Source organism: Anarhichas minor, unplaced genomic scaffold, assembly GCF_050575085.1.
Source record: "Anarhichas minor isolate MPS153535 unplaced genomic scaffold, ASM5057508v1 ptg000080l, whole genome shotgun sequence".
Classification (NCBI taxonomy): Eukaryota; Metazoa; Chordata; class Actinopteri; order Perciformes; family Anarhichadidae; genus Anarhichas; species Anarhichas minor.
The window spans coordinates 2,537,196-2,554,896 of NW_027466526.1; the positions used below are offsets into that span (position 1 = coordinate 2,537,196).

At 42.0% G+C, this 17,701-nt stretch overlaps 1 protein-coding gene across 1 annotated transcript in view; it reads left to right on the forward strand.

Annotated features, from left to right (window-relative positions):
* The window catches only part of LOC142938180 (CUB and sushi domain-containing protein 3-like), a 194,277-nt gene that overhangs the window by 141,318 nt on the left and 35,258 nt on the right, over positions 1-17,701 (forward strand). Inside the window, exons 47-56 of the mRNA XM_076081426.1 lie at positions 2,372-2,560; positions 3,017-3,175; positions 4,416-4,604; positions 6,912-7,097; positions 7,948-8,142; positions 8,942-9,115; positions 10,578-10,751; positions 11,403-11,576; positions 13,945-14,130; positions 15,324-15,497. Of these exons, the coding sequence (XP_075937541.1) occupies positions 2,372-2,560; positions 3,017-3,175; positions 4,416-4,604; positions 6,912-7,097; positions 7,948-8,142; positions 8,942-9,115; positions 10,578-10,751; positions 11,403-11,576; positions 13,945-14,130; positions 15,324-15,497 (1,800 nt within the window). The remainder of the gene's footprint in view (positions 1-2,371; positions 2,561-3,016; positions 3,176-4,415; positions 4,605-6,911; positions 7,098-7,947; positions 8,143-8,941; positions 9,116-10,577; positions 10,752-11,402; positions 11,577-13,944; positions 14,131-15,323; positions 15,498-17,701) is intronic.

Consider the following 17,701-nt stretch of genomic DNA (forward strand, 5'->3'; position numbering starts at 1 on the left):
TGTTAATGCGGATCAAATTGAATTAGAAAAACAGTTTTAACAGTTTAATTCAAAATGTGATATTTTCTTTATTTTCTTTTTAGATTTTTTAAATGTTAATTTATTGAATTAATCTGCCTAATACTTAAGCTAGATATTTATAATATTACAGTATTTGAGCCAGTATGATGATAACAGTAGTCTGGCTGCCTTACATTTCTGTGACACTAAGGTACAGAGGTCTACATTCGTATATTAACCAAATCACCATATGAATACATTGTAAGCCTCACTCTGCTTTCAGAGGAGCATCCTCTCCTGATTATGCTCCCCTAAAAGCCCTTCTTTATAAAGTAGCAGTATTGAGGTGTCTGAAAACAGTTTTAAGCCTCTCGTGATTCATGTTTTAAATCTCTGCACCTAAAGTTTGAGGCAAAGCAGTTTAAGCCACGACTGTGCGTACTGGATAGAGTTATGTTTGTTGCCTGGCAACGTTGGCTTATTAAACAAGCATTGGGGGCTCAATTATTTAAAAAAGAAACTCTTGCCAGATAGATGGTTCTACGTGCAGTGCATAAGATCCTATCAAGCGAGTCTATTTCATGTACATCTCAAAGCCAATAAGGTAAAGTGCTGCAGGGAACAGGAATCTGTTCAGTGTAAGAACATTTCTTTCTTTTTTTTTTTTTCAGAGTTGCTAACCTTAGTGTAATTATGTGTATGAAAATGATATAGAAAAGAAATTAGCCATTTTCAGGAGCAATTACTTTTAAATTTTGCGTATCTCGTTAAAGCTGGATTTGTGCTGGCTCTATGACCGATTCTCCCCCTGGCATCAGTTGAAGCAGAAGGTCCTGCTGACGACAGAACTGAGGAAGCAGCCGTCTGAATTGATGTAACTGCACCAACTGAAGACCTCGTTCTGAACTCCGTCGTATCGCCAGCGAGAGTCATAACTCTCTCGCTGAAATTCAGCTTTTAGCAAAATCAAGTCGCTCAACTGTGTAGAAAAGCATTCCGACTCCTTTTTGGAAAAGTGTGGAATTAATAAGGGAACGTTTGAATGACTAACAGTTAAAGTAACTGTAAAATTAAAACTGAAACAAGCTACAAATGACAGCATGACCACTGACCTCACTCATTACCACCCACTACTGCAGTGTGCCCTTGTGACATCAGTGTTCGCAATGTGCCGAAAGGCTTTGAGGTGGCACGACTCGAAAATCCTATTTTTCCTTTGTGTGTTTTGGCCTTGTGGCCTTGTGGTGCAATATGTGAATATGCATTCTTAGTCATTGTGTCAAAAGTGTAAATTCATGAACAAATTCAGCCTGCACATTTCAGAGCATCGAATTAATGAAGAGCTCATCAGGTAATTCTTTACTCAAGTATGAATATTGATCATGTCTCTCTCAGACTGTCAAGCAATGGTAGTGAAGAAACATTGCTATTTTATTTTAGATCGCTGTGATAATTTATTTTCTGAACGGATCCAGTTGAGATTTATTGCCTCTCTAATGAATACTGTTACGCTTTTCTTGTATTATTTTAAAAGAAAGTCTTCTATTCTATAATTTTCTCGGTTGTTTGAGATAATTTTGTGATACATGTTGATTGACCTCTGTTCCCACAGAGGGCCTGGTGTATTGTGGTGATTTAAGAAATGCATTGTTATTTAGAAAATCCCTGACTTTGACTTGTTGGAGATCAAATCTGCCTGTTATCCTTTTAGCCAAAGGCTATTCTAGTTGAAGCCTCCGCAGTGACTCGCCAGCGGGAATATGCATACTGCTTTGTTGTAACAATTCTTCCCCTGTAACTTTTTTTTCTTGATATATGTCCGATTGTTTCCAGTGACCTTTTCATTTGGAACAGTTGTTCGCATTAACCTTTTATATGCGTCATGTTTCTTCACTAGTGGCCCAGAAGAGAGACTTCTGTTGCCAGGAGAGAAACAGAACTGTCATTATTTCAGAACTGCCAGCCTACAGGAAATGAAGGGAATGCTCTGAGCCGATACACATGAACTCTCGCACGCACGCACGCACACACACACATACACATCATTTTTCCATACAAAGTTAGCTGTCTCACCTACTGAGTATTACTGTTTGATAGATTGATATCGGGGGAGGGGGCAGACTCACCAGCTCAGCCTTTAGGAGCAATATCAGTCTGGCTGAAATGTAATTGTTCCAGCACTAGTTAATTTTTCAGTGTAATTTCTCCTGTCACAGTGGAGCTTTCCTGTCTTTCCTCCCCTCAGCTCATCTTGCCTCTTCTATTATTGTGCCTTCCATCCCCTCTCCTATAACTCTTTTTTTCGTCTGCGTTCTGCCTCCACTCGGTTTTCATCTCCCTCTTTCAACCTCTGTCGTTTTTCTCCTCCCAGTCCAATGTCCAGCCCACGAGGTGCGTTTTGACTCAACGGGGGTGATCTTGAGTCCAGGCTACCCCGATAGCTACCCCAATCTCCAGATGTGCTCCTGGCTGATCAACGTGGAGAAGGGTTACAACATGACTCTGCACTTTGAACTCTTCCAGACAGAGAAGGAGTTCGACATCTTGGAAATATTTGATGGTGGGTTCTGCTGGAATTTTGAGGTTTGGGGTCTATGGTGAAAATTAAGTTAGCAAAATCCCAAAAATGCTACTTAGCTGAAATTATTAATGCATCCGTCTGAGTGCTTTTCAGTAATACATTCATACTGTCTTATATATATATATTTTTATGCTCTACTTCTATATGCAGCATCCATGTTTTGAATGTGGCATCTCATAGCAGATTTATTGTTCGAGCCATGTGTTCAGTAAAATAAATGCTACTCTTTGGTTGATGCCATGATTGTCATTTAGAAACGTCACGGATATTAGGTCTGGTGTTGTCATAAGCGTATCTGTAATTATTGCTATTTATATATAAAAAATGATAGATAAATGATAGATGCACCTTCATGTCTGTCTACAATAAAACTTGTCTTCGACACAGATTTTGTTTCTGGGAAATTGAGTGCGTGCGTGTCGTATCTGTGTTCAGGTCCCAACATCTACAGCCAGAGCCTGGCCTCGCTCAGCGGTGACATTGAAACTCCCTTCAGCCTGACCACCACGGGCCACCAGCTACTGCTGCGCTGGTCCTCTGATCACGGCACCAACCGACGCGGCTTCCACATCAGATACGTGGGTGAGTATCAAAGTATGTATCCAGCTTATAATCATATTCTCTTTTTATTAGAGCTATTTGAATATATTTCGTCTCTAAACTACAGTATGGTGATAAAAGTCATGGGTTTACAACTCATTGTAAGCACTGTGTAGAGACACTTCATCTGAACGAGGGATAACACTACAGTAGGGGCAAATATTCATTGAACCTTTCGCTACTGCATATTACTGCGGATACAATGTGACCCCATCATTTGTATCACAGTGCTGTGATGGCTCCGGGGTATTATTTGTTGAGTTTTTAATATCAGTTAATTTACAAAAAATACTTTGAATTTCCACAGAAATGATAATGGATCACAATAGGAGATGTTCTCTCACACAAAAAACACGAGGCAGGAGGAAAGTCACTGGAAGACTTCCATGCTGTTTTGCACTCCTTAATTAAAAAAGGTTTTAAATTCTTAATTGTCTCTTTAATAAAGCAAGTGTATCATCGGGACTCTTCTTCCATTTGAAATGCATCAATAATTATGAAAAAGCACAAAAGACATTTATTTTTCATGTTATGTCACTCCATTATATTTAATATACGAGTGTTACTTTGAAAGCAAGTCGGTGTGATGAATTTTGTAGAGAAAACTCCTCTTTGACTTGATTGACTTGAACAGGAGCTGCCCTAAACCCCAGCGTGTGCTATCACATGCTATCTCCCAGTCGTGCTGATTTGAAAGAATGTTTGACAGCATTTGTGAAGCACACAGCCCTCCCTCGGATTTTCTGTCCCATCGGCTATTCCGTGCTCATATTCTGGAAATCTAATTTACCTTTTCTGTGTTGGATTGGCTGTAAGATGAGGGAGCGGAAGGCTGTGGAACAAACAACTGCAGGATGCACCAGTATTGCATGTGTTAAATCAAATTAAATATGTCCGTGCCCATAGTCCAGAATAGTAATAATATGATTTTGAGGACTTCTTTTGCGGTGTGGCTCATCGCCCGAGTGAGTGCTAACTAGATGTGACACTCCTCGGGCATCTTCCTTCATTATCTTTCTGCATTTAAAATGGAGCCTTACTGCAACCAAAATGTTCACCTGAGTCTTTCTCTAGAGGAGCTTTGTTAATGCCTCTCATCCTTCTCTCTCTTTTTTTTCCTGTAAACATATAAGATAAGCATCTGTTCTCTATTCCCTTTCCTTGACTTCATTCTCACCTTCTCTCCTGTTTCTCGCTCCTCTCCCCTGTTCCTTTATTCCTCAATCTATTGCAGCGATGTACTGCAGTACCCCAGACTCCCCACAACACGGCTTTGTAGTGAGCCAGACCGGGGGTCATCTGAACAGCATGGTGCGCTGGGCCTGCGACAGGGGGTACAAGCTGATTGGAAAGGGCACGGCTGTGTGCAAAAAGACCACCTATGGCTACTATGCCTGGGATGCGCCAGTTCCCGCGTGTCAAGGTGAGCACATCCGCCCTGGCAGCCTTTTTATTTCCAACTTGAGCCTGCCTCTCTCCCTGTTCTTCACTGCCTCTGCACCCCGGTGCTCAGCAGGCTGGCATACAGGCAGGCGCTTAAGGCACCGGAGTGTCTCAGCCCAAGCCCTGTTTTTGTGTTGTTAGCAGCTGAACTGAATCCCGCCTGATTGAGAGCCAGTAGCCCATCAGGTGGAAAGGAAACGGAAATCAATCCTCCCTTCGTCTGTCAATTTCCACTTCTTCAAATTACTTTGGCTAACTTGCCATTAGCATGCAGTGTCTGTTGCTGTTGGGTCTCACTCAACTAATTGGGTTCTTTGATGCGCACATGTGAAATGTGTGCATTTACGTGCGCATGATTGCATGCACAGGCACAAACACACACACTCACAGAGCAACAAACAGCAGCAGATGGTGTGCTCAATTGCATTTTAGCGTGATGCATTGAAATCAAAATATGTATGTCATGTACTGTAAAATGATTTCAAAAAAACTTCACACCTGTGATTAATTCCGTCATTTTGGTAATTGCACATAGCTTTTCCAAAGTACCTAAACCCAACCGTGGCTGCAAATGAACTAATATATTCATGTAGACGCTGTCGATCTGCTAGATGGTGGAGATTGCATTACAGTATGTTCAATCCTGTGTATGATAATGTACAGTACATTAATCCACCATTGCTCATGCATCTCAGAGAGCAAGAGCAATGACCTCAGGTTTCAGGCCCACTGACCCTATACGCTTAGGAAAATAATTCATCTTTCTAACATTGAAACTTTCCATCGGCAGTGTGGAAAAATGTTTAGTTTAGCTTGTGATTAACATCTGTTAGATTGTGACTTAGCAGCGCTCTCAAATGAATGTTGATTGATTCTCTCATGGGGTGGTGAGGGGCAATGTCTTGGCTTCAGGCCATTCTGGCATGTTCCTACCTTTGATGTTTCTCAGTATGCAGCTACCAGTGCTGCTCCACTTTATCATATGTGTGTTTGCATAACTGTTCCCGTTTAGTCTGGCCCTGCAGATGTTGGTTTCCCCGCTCTACTCTCTCGGTCTGACTTGGCTCTGATGATAAAAACCTTGAAACCTACTATCTTGAGCTTTCTGTCTGGTTTAAGCTCTGAGGCCACAGTAACCCAGATTCACTCTGTGTAGGGGCAAGGACACACAGTGCTGTGTGGGAGTCTTTCTATGTGCGAGTGCGTCATAGGAAGAGTTACTGTTGAAACTAGTTACATGTACTAGTCACTGTTTTCAAATTGCCCACTGACAACATATAATCATCCCAGATATTTATCTGGAAATTTCACCAACTTGGTTGAATAGGTATTGGTAAAGAAGCTAACTTTCTTACATGACAAATATTCTAAAACCTTAGAAGAATAAAGGATATCATCCCTCTCTGCAGTGTGTTGGACTACTTCCACTCTCAAGGGGCCAGTCCAATATAGAATACATAGACTGCATGGATTTCTCTAGTTGGTGAAATTTCACGAGCAGTTTTTTGGATTCAATGATCTCTAATAATTACAGAAAGCAAAGGACTTGGTTAAGTGTTGACATTACTCAAGCATGCCAGCATCATTATTATAAATGCATTGGGTGGGTGTGAATCGTTGTCTGTGGTGGTAGGCGTATACTGTTTCGATTTTCGGGGAACGTCGCACTTTCGCAGTGACCCTGTAAGAGACTTCTTGACTTGTCGTAGCAGGAACAGCACAGGTGCAACTCATTTCGTTAATGATGGCTCAGTTCCATTAAGTGGTCCAGTGAGCCAGCACGCACAAACACCAGAGATATGGCACTGGCTCAACTAAATCGAATGCAGTCATTATTCATGTTACTAATAACACCTGTGCGTTCCCTGCTGTGACATGTCAAAGTGTTTGCCGAGAGAGAGAGAGGTCTGTTGTCGCACTTCTACAGAGGCGTTCAATGTCAAAGTTGAGGCAAATCATTTTCTTTTGGGTTTGTACTTATTTTAATTGTAACCATTTGAAAGGAAAATAACAAAGTAACACATAGCTGCTCATGTGAATTACATAACTAACAATTGACATTGTTGTGTACCACAAAGGGGTTGCACACTCCCTAAACGCTTGTGGAAGTACATACACGTGTATTTAACACTTGCTCACAAAAATGGGACCGTTTATGTGCTTATACATACTGTTTAAAAGAGCATGTGCCTGCGTTTGTCAGGCGTCCCTCTGTAAATCTCTCCAGTATGTGTCTTGTACTGCACACAAACATGTGTGTTGACAACCGTCCTCCCGCCGCCTACAGCTGTGTCATGCGGTGTGCCCACTGCACCAGTGAACGGAGGTGTGCTCGCCACTGATTACTCCGTCGGCACACGGGTGACCTACTTCTGCAACAACGGCTACCGGCTCTCCTCCAAAGAGCTGACGACCACAGTCTGCCAGCCAGACGGCACCTGGAGCAACCACAACAAGATACCCCGATGCGTCGGTGAGTAGAGGATGTTTATGGGAGAGCAATTTAGAGAGGTGGGACTAACCGCAACCCATCGCAGGGGAAGTTGAGAGATGAGGATAGGGAAAAAAGTTATGGAGAAGACACTGTGATTTTGAAATTATTTGACAGCTGTGTCGGGAGACAGAAAAAGTGAGAGTTTAAACAATTCTCAGGAGAAGTTGTGGAATATCAAACAGTTCCAACAAAACACTGCTCTGTAAAGGAAGGTGTCATGGAATATGGATTGAAGTCCCAACAGAACCAGGCGTTCTGGTTTCATTACGAAAACACTAACTTGTTGGGTATTGATGATTAGATGGGTGGATGAAAAGGAGGAATAGTTGAAAGGAAATCTGTAGCTGGCGTTGGGGTGAGTGTTTTACATGCCAGTGCAACGCCTCCAAGTTTGAAAGTCAGTTTAACGAGTGATTGACAGCACTGTTTACCATTGAGACCAGTGTTTATTCCCTGCTGTATGTGTCTCACAGCAAAAAGGGAAACATCTTTTTTTTTTGTTAAACTCATTTGGTTTTAGAGAATGCCAATTCATAAACAGCTTTGTGTTGGAAGAACATTTATATACAGTAACAGCAGAAAAGTTTCATTTTACATGGATTCATCTATTCAACTGATTAAAATTCAAATGTAGATTAAAGTGTTTCGTTATAACTGTTTCTATTTGTTCTACACTGTTGGGTTGGTACATATGTTTACAGATTTTGACTTAGCAGTGTGTGTGCGCGTGTGTGTGTACACAAGAGATGAGAGACAGAAATTGAAACAGTCAGTCCATTTGGATCACTAACAATGTCCACTCCCCACCACCTTATTTCCTTTGGCACAGTCATCATGTGCCCTAGTCTCAGCTCCTTCTCTCTGGACCACGGGAAATGGAGGATCGTCAACGGTTCGCACTACGAGTACGGAACTAAAATAATCTTTACCTGCAACCCCGGATACTACCGTGTTGGCCCCGCCCACATCCAGTGCCTGGCTAATGGGGTGTGGAGCTGGAGAAGCGAAAGGCCTCGGTGTAGAAGTGAGTGACAACACATGAAATCAACACTTGCAGATTACACACATTCACATAAACAATGAGCTAACCAAAAGGATGTTTCGTGAAATTAAATCTCCTTTATCTCCATTTTTTTGCCATTGCAATATCATGAAAAAAACATTGGCGAATGCACGACCGTCACATGTACTTTAATTCCACAAATGCACTGTATATGTTTCATTAGTTTCGTAGGAAAGATGGACTTTTAGACTATTTGAATACAAAGGTTCAATTCCCTTCTATTCTATGTCCTGCCTCGCCTCAGGCACACTAGATTCATGGATTATGATGTTGCAAGACTTGAAGAATTGAACACCTTATTCACAGCTCACAGCTCACCTAATTAACTGATGATGCACTTTCTTTACTCTTCGTTTCCTCCTGTCTCAGCCTAGGCTAGGTTTAGTTCGTTGCAGCAATGGGAAGTAAAAGCTTTTCTTTGCTGCCATGGGAGCTACTTTTTGAGTAGCAAAAGAGCTGAATAGCCTGTGTAATGGCAAAAGGAGATGCCAACCAGCATGATGAAAGATATTGCTTCAAAGGCAAACAGCATCATTATCCTCCCCACGATATAGTACAGGTCACTCTTTTATTGCATTAAGGTCGGCAAGATGGGTGTAAATGACTGCGCTCTCCCGTTGACTGAAGATTTAAGCCAACTTCCATCTCGTCTTGCTCTCTCTCTTGTTCTCTCTCACTCACTCTCCTGGTGTCTTGATCTTTTGTTCTATGCCTCCTCCATCTCCATCCTCTTCTTACTATCGTCTTCATCTTATTGCAGTCATTTCCTGTGGGGATCTACCTATGCCTTCTAATGGGAAGAAAATTGGCACCCAAACAACCTTCGGAGCGTCGGCCATCTTCAGCTGTAACCTTGGCTACGTTTTAGCCGGATCCACAGTTAGAGAGTGTCTCCTCTCCGGCCTTTGGAGTGGGATGGAGACTCACTGCCTGGGTAAGCAGGGTCTTAATGTTCTCTTTAACTTTATAAAGGACAGCCTCGACCAGGGTCAAACGCTGCGGGCGATCTGTTCGGACAGGCTATTAGCTTTTTTTTTTGGGTTGGGCCAACATGCCCAGAATAGAACCAGATGGGGAAGCAGAGGGTGGCTATAATTGGTTCTGTTGCCAAGTGTGTACGGCCAATTACTACAAATATTTAGAAAGATGTCTGTTTTTTTGTCGTCTGGTTCTGACATCGTGCTGCCGCTTTATATTTTCCTTTCCTTTTGGGCTGGCACAGATCAAGAAGTAAAAAAATCTTTTTTTTGCAACGAACTTAAACTGATTGAAGCATGGCGCTGTACAGTAGAGCCCCCCGAGTCAGTGTGATTTGTTGTTAAATGGGAGAGAGCACTTGTACAGCCAAGGCTGGCCTGAATCTATGAGACACTTGCCAAGCTGTACCAGCACAATTTGAGCTTGTTGTTAAGATATATAAACAAGGAAATAGGCTACAGCTTAGCTTACAACAGCTCATCTCGGCTCTGTACTGTGGAAGAAAATGAGACGTACGTAATTACTTGAGCTGCATTCAAACCCACACAGCAGCAGACTGTGACGGTTTTATCTTGCAGATGCAGTAGCCCGTTTATCAACGCCGTGGCCCCAGCGCTCCAAGCTCCGTTCAAGATTGGTTCAGTTCATTAAAAGAAGGGCACCTCTCTTGTTTAGTAATGTGGCTGTCTGGGTTAACATAGCCAGGGCCCTCTCGGTATAGTCGCCTACTTCAGCACTATCTTCGTACAATCTGGCTGCTCTCAAGTGGAGTGTGATAATAAAATGCTCGGCTGAGTTTTTGGGTGCGCGGGTGAATTAGGGAAATCAGACTCGCAGTCAGTGGCAATTTCCCAGCTTTTAAGTGTCAGTGGAAATCTTAGCAAGATTTCTCGTCTCTGAAAGGCATTTATTGTAGCTGAAAGTAACACGATTACGTGCATGAGCGTGTTGCGCAGATTTTGAGGAGTTTCACATGCGTCCCTCTGTCTACTGTAGATGAGAAAAGCTGAGTTATCACCATCAGAGAAGCTGAAGCCAATATGAATTTAGAAATGATAATTCAGAGATAATGAGCTGAAAAAAAAAACTTTACAAATCCAATATGTTTCATGAATACACAAACTAAATTTGTTTGCCAGCATTATTACTCCGAGACTTTTTTTAAATCACCAGTTTCCTCATTTCATTTTATAATACAGTTGTCAAAATGCAAAGTTATTCAAACGTGATGACACAATCAAAATTGTGTTTCTACCCTGCAACTATCGTCCATTAGTTCAGCGGACACCGCTGCGAGCTACTATTCTCAATCACTAGAGAGCTGAACTTAAGTATTGCACCACATGAATGATTGGCTGCTGTAGTTCAATTATGATTTCTAACAACTGAATTGTCAATACTGTATGTTTTTCCTGCAGCCGGTCACTGTGGTCTACCGGAGCAGATCGTCAATGGGCAGGTGATCGGGGAAAACTTTGGTTATAGAGACACAGTGGTTTACCAATGCAACCCTGGATTCAGGCTCATTGGCTCCTCAGTGCGGATCTGCCAGCAGGACCACAACTGGTCTGGACAGCTCCCAGTTTGTATCTGTAAGTACTTTAACACCAATTCTCACTGCCTCATTGACTGCAAGAGGGATCAGGTGTGCGTTGTACCGGAGTTTCTCACCATAGACTCTTCAGATGGGAAAAGAGCTGATGGAGATGGTTGTATTTGTCGTTCCTGGATTTTAATTTGATAATTTATTTTACAAGGGCGCCTTTTAATAGGTAAATTTGTATTGCAAAGAAAGGGTTAATCAAACGTGATGATTTGATTGCATTGTTAAAGATTTAAATCACTGTTAAAAAGCTTCCTGCTCCTTCAGTTATAGAAGCGCTGAAGTCAATAGTTGATGCATATCCTCATAATGTGATTCTTAATCTCCTAGTCACCTATTGATGGGATGCGATGTGAAATGTGCTGTTTACCCTTTCCAAAACGAGATCACGTCTGGATTCATAATTACCCTATTGTCCTTTTGAGGTTAATTATATGATAATTATATTCCTATGATAGGTGTCACTGTACGTCACCTATTGATCATGGTTATTGAATTTTCTCTCTCTCTTTCCACACACTCTGTATTTTTTCTCACCCCCTCCGCTTTACCTTCCCTTTGTGTCCATCCTTTCCTCTTCCATCCTCCGCTCTACCTCCTCCTCTCTGACACGTCCCTGGCTGATGCGTGTCAACTTCAGCTGTCACCTGCGGCCACCCAGGTAGCCCTATCTATGGCCGCACCACGGGCGATGGCTTCAACTACAATGATGTGGTGCACTTCTCCTGCAACAAAGGCTACACCCTGGAAGGGCCCTCCACCGCCCAGTGCCAGGCCAACCGCCAGTGGAGCCAGCAGCCACCGACATGCAGAGGTAAAGTCCAGCTACAGAGCTCCTGCAGAACGGATAGATGATTGGCAGCTGGACTGACTCAATGTATCAGAAGGATGCAGATGTAACTTGACAGTTGAACTAAAAAGCTGCTTGTCTCTGCCAGCATGTTCAGCTAAGGCTCAGAACACAGACATTGCCTGAGGAGACGAAGCAGACAGGGCGGGGAGCAAGAATTGCGACAAGAATTTGCAACCAACAGATTTGTCACATCCATATGCATCTCATTAACCACCTGCAATTATCCATTTCTGAAGAGGGTACCTGTCAGTGTATCGCTACAACTAAAGGTGTTTTACTGTTTGATAACAGAAGCCACTTCTATCTAATTCTTGCTCCTGTGAAGCAGGCCAGCCCGTCAGTAGAGCAGGTAGCTGCCAGCGAGCAGAAGTAGGATCCAGCCAAAGCGTTGGAACTGAATGAAATGGCTTTTGCCGGTGCTTTGTGATGGTTCGGGAATCAGAGGCTAGGATGACCAGAAGAATTCAGAAGCCAGCAGATGTATCGTGATCATACAGGAATCAGCGGCCAGTGACCGCCAGCTTGCACAGGCATAGACACAGAAGCAGAATGGATAGAGGTAGTGTCCACATATCTATTGATCTGAATGAGAAGAATCCATATCTGTTCTACTTGTCTGAGTAAAGCATTAGGCAACAACATCTGGAGCCCTTGGCTCGGGAGTAGAAGCAGGGAAACGGCAATAACGAGCTTGCAGCTGAATGTATGGGAAGGGAAGAGAAGATGGGGAATTGTTTCTACAATTTTACTGCCAGTTGTTACCAAAAGGCTTGCTGCAGGGAGAGATTACTTTGATGGCAGAAAGCTTGGAGTACATTAAGTGGAAGACATCTTATTGAGAGTGTCAGACGGTGGCTGTGTTTTAGCTGTGTCCAATTTTAGTTTGCCCAGGTAAGGCTCATTAGTGGTGCGTAACAATCAGCAGCGCTCCAGACATTTGTTTGTGTAGGACCGTAGCAGAGAACTCTTTTCTTGTGAGCCCAAAATAATTTTGACAGTTTGACAATGCTTTTTTTCCCCGAATATATTTTCCACCATTTCCATTTTTTTCCCCCCCAAATAAAATGGAAATCGACAATAGATATGTAATGCAGAATGATGGAAGCTATTTATTTTAACAATTCTTTGAGGGGGAAAAAAAAAGAGCTTTTTCATATTTGCCTTTGAAAATGCTTCTAGCTTTACAGATATGTGTTGCAGTGTGACGCTGTGATTAAATGTAGCTACATGTGATCTCAACTGGCTTAAACATTCTATAAGACAAGGTAACCGATCAGGAAGTAATCATTAAAACCCAATTAAAGAAAGCCCATTTTAGTGATATCCATTGTGTCTTTAATTGGTCTGCTACCTCTGGTTCTGCAATTCTTGCCAGACTTTGCCCATTTAAAAATATCCCTCTCGGCATGGGCTTTGTTGGCAGTCAGATGTGAAGAGACACAGTTTTCATTACTGTGAATGGCACCATAGAGACGGACCTGGTAAAAGATCAAAAGAGTAAAATCACATTAAACTGGCATGACTCCCTTTGTCAAAATCTGTTTGTTTCCACTAAGATTTTCTCACAGTTAGATAGCTTTTCCGCATATTAGCATTATTGATTTAATTTAAATGTTGCTCTGAGCTTAATTTCACCCTCATTTATTTTCAGCTGTCTAAACAAGCGGTGCGGTTTTAGAGACTTCAACTGCCTCTTAAATGGATGCGTGTCAATTTGTGACAATAGACGTGCCTTTACTTCTTTTGTTTTCAGGAGGAGGCATTGGGTGACATTATCATTGACAATGCTTAAATATAGCCTGAACTCACTTCTCTTCCTATTTGTTAAATAAACAGAAAAGGCCACTGATCGGGTCATATCAACAGTTCTATTATTAACTCACTGTGGGAGCATGCTAGCAGATAGAATTTATGCAAATGATGCTCCAAACAAAGGAGACTTCCAGGAAAGAAAAGTCAGATCCCCAGTGAAGATGCTGGGTGGAGTTAATTAGGCAGATTGCCACATGCCTGTTAATATATATGTGCCGTCTTGTTTTTTTACTCGATGCCATGTTGAGGAAAAATGAGGGTAAAGAGTGTAGATAAGACTCCGTTCGGGGCCACAGGAATACCGGCTTTTTTTCCAACATCTTCAAGTATGCAGCTCCAGCAGTAATTTGCCTGAAATAAAATAAAAAGTCTGTCTAGCCTGGAATATCCTTGCAGTAAGTACAATGTATTTGACTGCTACTTTCAGTATTCTGCTGTCTGTATTCTCCCATTATGATTAAACTAATTGAATGACTCATGATGGCATAACAATATATTTATTTTCTTTTTCTTTCAGTGGTAAACTGCACAGATCCAGGTATCCCTGCTAATTCTATCCGGGAGAGTAAGATCGAGCACGGTATCTTTACATTCGGCAGCGTGGTCTTCTACGACTGTAACCCGGGATATTACCTATTCGGCTCGTCGGTGCTCACCTGCCAGCCGGTGGGCCACTGGGACAAACCTCTACCAGAGTGCATCGGTACAGTGGCTACTTTTAGTATTTCCTTTGCGGTCAACTGGCAAATCACATTGTTCTCCTGTCATTGTTCAGTGCGTCAGCCTATCCTCTTTTCCTCCGTAATTGGTGCATTTGTGCAAAAGTTAATTAATTGAAGCAAGAGATGCAAGAGTTTCACTCTCTATTGAGTGTCCACAACCTTGTTTGTGTCCTCATTTGCTTCTAGAGTTTAAATGGCACAAGTTGCTAAATGCTGTGGCTGAGAGCATCTGTGTAATGTTCGATGCCCCAGTGGCTTATGGTTATGTTGCACTGTGTTTAATGGAGAAACTGTCATAGGGCCAGTTGTTCAGGCTATAGCTAATGTTCCCTCAAAACCAAACGCTGAAATTCTAGAACAGTCTATGAAATGTAGGGGTTATCTGAGGTTTTAATGTTGCTCTCAAACACCTGGCTCTTCATGCACTCTACGTTTGCGCGAGGCCGCCAACAGTAATGACCTATTTCTAGTGAAATGATTAAGAGTAAGACTCTACATTTAGCACACAGGCTCAGAAAGCCCTTCATGTCACGGAAGAGCGATGACGCACAGAATTTACTTTATCAAGTGGAATTTGAATTAAAGAGATACACAAGAGTGTCTATCTCAAATGTTTGTTTACGTCGCTGGGCTTCGCTGACTCTTTGTTTAAGAAATTAGTTTTGCTGGCATTTCCTTTGCATTATGAGACTGAGCTGATTGAGTGACAGCACCCACAAACAAAATGTAAAGGTCAAGAGAATAATAAAGTAGCACAGCAATTGATGTACCAAATCAGATTTTAGTGAGCATTGAGCATTTTATTAAGTGTATATACAATATTACATGAAATTGACTTCTCTTTTATGGAAAATGATTATGACAATGAAGTAGCTCTGCAAAAGCAAACCAATATCTTTAGTATTAAGGCACAGTAGTCTTCTCACATGGCTCCCTCTACAGAAGCTTCCCTGAGCTGCTAATAGACTCAAGCATTGTAGCTCAACATGCTAACGGACTGCTTGTTGGTTTTCGGGAAGTGTTTCTTGATGAAGCAGCGAGCAATGTGATTATGTCTGTTCCTCTTTCATCAAGCCATTTATTAACAGTAGAAAACATTGGGTTGTCTCACCAGTGTGATTGTGAGTGGTGATTTTTGCTGAGCCATGTTATTTCCTCACTCTCTGTCATGCAGCGGTGGACTGCAGCCACCCAGGTACACCTCCCCACGGAGTGATGAGCGGGGAGACGTTTACCTTTGGTTCCACGGTGCGCTATTCCTGCTCTGGAGACCGCCAGCTCATAGGAGACTCATCACTCACCTGTCAACTGAACGGACACTGGAGCGGTCCACTGCCCCACTGCTCAGGTACACAAATATAGTCGCGTGCGTGCGCACACACCCAAACACACACACACACGCATTCCTGCATGCTTTCACACGACAGTCTTTCTCTTTTCCTTATGACACTGAAATAAGTATCGTATTTCAGAGTGATAGTTGTTTGATTTGTTAAGTAGAGTTTGCTTTTATTTTAACTTAGTGTGTGCTTCCTACGCAGAGGTTCTCTGTTTACCCGAACATATTTTCTCACTTACCTCTAGTGATATCAAGCCACACAGATGTTAGTTCTGTTTGTCCAGGCTTTGAGATATCTTTGTCTGAGATTAATGCCATCACCCCAATATAATGGAGTTTAATGGAATTCTGTTTGTGTAGTTCATAGCAATAAAAGATGACTCTTAAAAAATTCAGCAGCTACATTTTTTTTGTTTAGAGAAACAATGGCCCTAATACTCCACAGAGCCCACTGTCAACAGTTCTCATAAGGACTATTTCTTTGGTAGTAAGTCGTTCAAATGAAAGCTTTTCACAGCAATCTCTGTGGATTGTACAGACTAATCAGGACACATTCTAGAAAGATAAGTTGCATTTGAATTATTTAAATGCAATTTCTCAAACAAAATTCAAATAAACTCCATTGTATTGGTGCCGGAATTTCTTTTCAACAAAACTGAACATCTAGTACCTGGGAGCCCCGGCATTGATTGGATATTTGGCTAGAGCCTGTGTAAAGAGAAAACAAGCACAGGATATTTATCAGCCACTGTGGCTCTTACAGGATTTTTTTTTTTTTTAAGTGCACCTGCATAATAAAATATCTGACCAAAGTACACTGATGGTGGATCAGTACGAAATAACCCAAACAATAACCCTTGCCCATCACTCCTCTTCGATTCAGTGATGGGGAGTTAGGACTTCACTCTTCAGCCAAAGAAAGTGCCGGAGCAAATGTTGCTTCCTACATAGAACAATCAATCGGGAGAGAGAGAGAGAGCTCACCCCTGACATAACCTGAATGCAGACTCTGGCAACCAAAAGTTTTAGCTGAGTTTTCTGTGTCCAGTGTTCAGCACATTTAGTTGCAGGCTCTTCTCTGAAAGAAAGTGTAGTCTATGTCTGCAGAACTACAAACGCCCCCCCCCCCCCCCCCCCTCAGTCCTGTGTGTTCTCCCCTCCCATCTCACTTAAGCATTCCTGACTATTTAAGTGGATTCTCTTTACTGAATGTTCACTTGGTTTGTTCAACTCACTGACCCAGAAGTAATGTTTGTAAGCAGACTCGTATGACGGTGGTTTCCTTCTTCTTCTTCTTTAAATGGAAGTGCAAACTCTCCACTCACCTTCAATATTTTGTATTTACTGAGACAGTTGGAAAATAGCGAGGCAGTCGAGAAGTTAAACTCCGATGATGCCCGTGATTGCAGAGACTCAAACCTATCTCATTGTCAGAGTTTTCATGATATTTTTTTTCTTAGTTTTGCAGAATGGAAGGAGTGACACGGAGGTGTTGTGCAGTATTTCTTTGTTTGCACCTGCATAATTATCTGCTGTGTACAGCCAAATAGCTGTTTGTAGGCCTGAAATGATAGCCTTCAAATCTAAAATAGCATGTAATTGTAACGCTCATGGTCAAAAGGAGTGTTGCAAGGTAGACAAATGTTTTTCTTCTTCAGCCTAGTATTTAAAAGCAATGTGGCATATATTGTCGAGATGCTTGCATGTAGATCAACATCCTATCAACATCCTACTGTTACGACAAACATGGAAAGTGAGGATTGTCATTGTATTTCATTGCTTTGTATTTCATTTCATCACTCCCTCTGCCCTTTGTTTCGAAGAAACCCGGCCAATAAACTCTGCTTTAATCTGGGCAAAACACATTTAATACCAAACTAGATTCAGTGAATTTCATTTAACTTGTCCACAACCTAATCAGCATCAATTCATCACTTGAAAAGTGAGATGAGTAAAGCCAATATGAATCTGTTCCCAAGTATTTAAATTGTCAAAGAGCAATCGGTGTTTAGAGAGTAAACCCCTGTGGAGGAATTTGTGCTGCAGAATAAGAGTCCTGGGTCAGTGACCAGAGGATTTCAGTCATAATAGATGACGCTGTGACTTACCGAGCTAAACAAAAAGGATGTGCTGAGGTGAGCCACAATACAACAGCACATTTTTTAACAGATGCTGATAGGAAAATGAATGGCATTGGATTGAAAATGGAATCG